The sequence below is a fragment of the Galeopterus variegatus genome, unplaced genomic scaffold (assembly GCF_000696425.1).
Source record: "Galeopterus variegatus unplaced genomic scaffold, G_variegatus-3.0.2 Scaffold763, whole genome shotgun sequence".
Lineage (NCBI taxonomy): Eukaryota > Metazoa > Chordata > Mammalia > Dermoptera > Cynocephalidae > Galeopterus > Galeopterus variegatus.
The window spans coordinates 1,953-2,516 of record NW_007726874.1 but is presented as its reverse complement, the minus strand read 5'-3'; the positions used below and the strand labels follow the sequence as shown (position 1 = coordinate 2,516).

At 52.7% G+C, this 564-nt stretch overlaps 1 protein-coding gene across 1 annotated transcript in view; it reads right to left on the bottom strand.

Moving 5' to 3' along the window:
* Nucleotides 1-216, bottom strand: part of RAB23 (RAB23, member RAS oncogene family) — a 26,380-nt gene extending 26,164 nt beyond the window's left edge. Inside the window, exon 1 of the mRNA XM_008572187.1 lies at nt 120-216. Within this exon, the coding sequence (XP_008570409.1) occupies nt 120-216 (97 nt within the window). The remainder of the gene's footprint in view (nt 1-119) is intronic.
* Nucleotides 217-564: the final 348 nt, after the last annotated feature.

Sequence of the window (564 nt, the reverse complement as noted above, 5' to 3'; positions counted from 1 at the left end):
AAGGCCCACCAAGCCATGTCCTAAGTGCCAAAAAATGGGGCATTGGGGCTCCGACTGTCCACTCACCCGAGAGGGAGATTGGCCTAGCAAGCCCCAGCCATCCCAGGCGCCTCAAGCACCTCTGGTAGGTGGACTGTCTGAAGAAGACGACGACTGACGGGGCCCTGGCTCCTTCCCGACCATGACCATCACTAAAAGCGAGCCAAGGGTGACCATTGTCGTTGATGGCCGACCCGTCTCCTTCCTCCTGGACACAGGAGCCACTTTCTCGGTCTTAAAGAAGTTTCAGGGCCCAACCACACTTAACATTTCTCCTACAGTCGGGGTAGGAGGAAAACATACATACCCCCGCAAAATGCCTCCACTAACTTGCCATATTGAAGGCGTTCCTTCTCCTTTTTCCCACTCATTTCTGGTCATGCCTCAATGTCCCATTCCCTTATTGGGTCGAGACATTCTTGCTCGGCTACATGTCTCCATTTCCTTATTTCCCCTGTCTCCTACAACCCCTTTCCTATTAGCACTCCTCCCTGAAAGCGATCAGGAAACATACGCTTCTCTTTT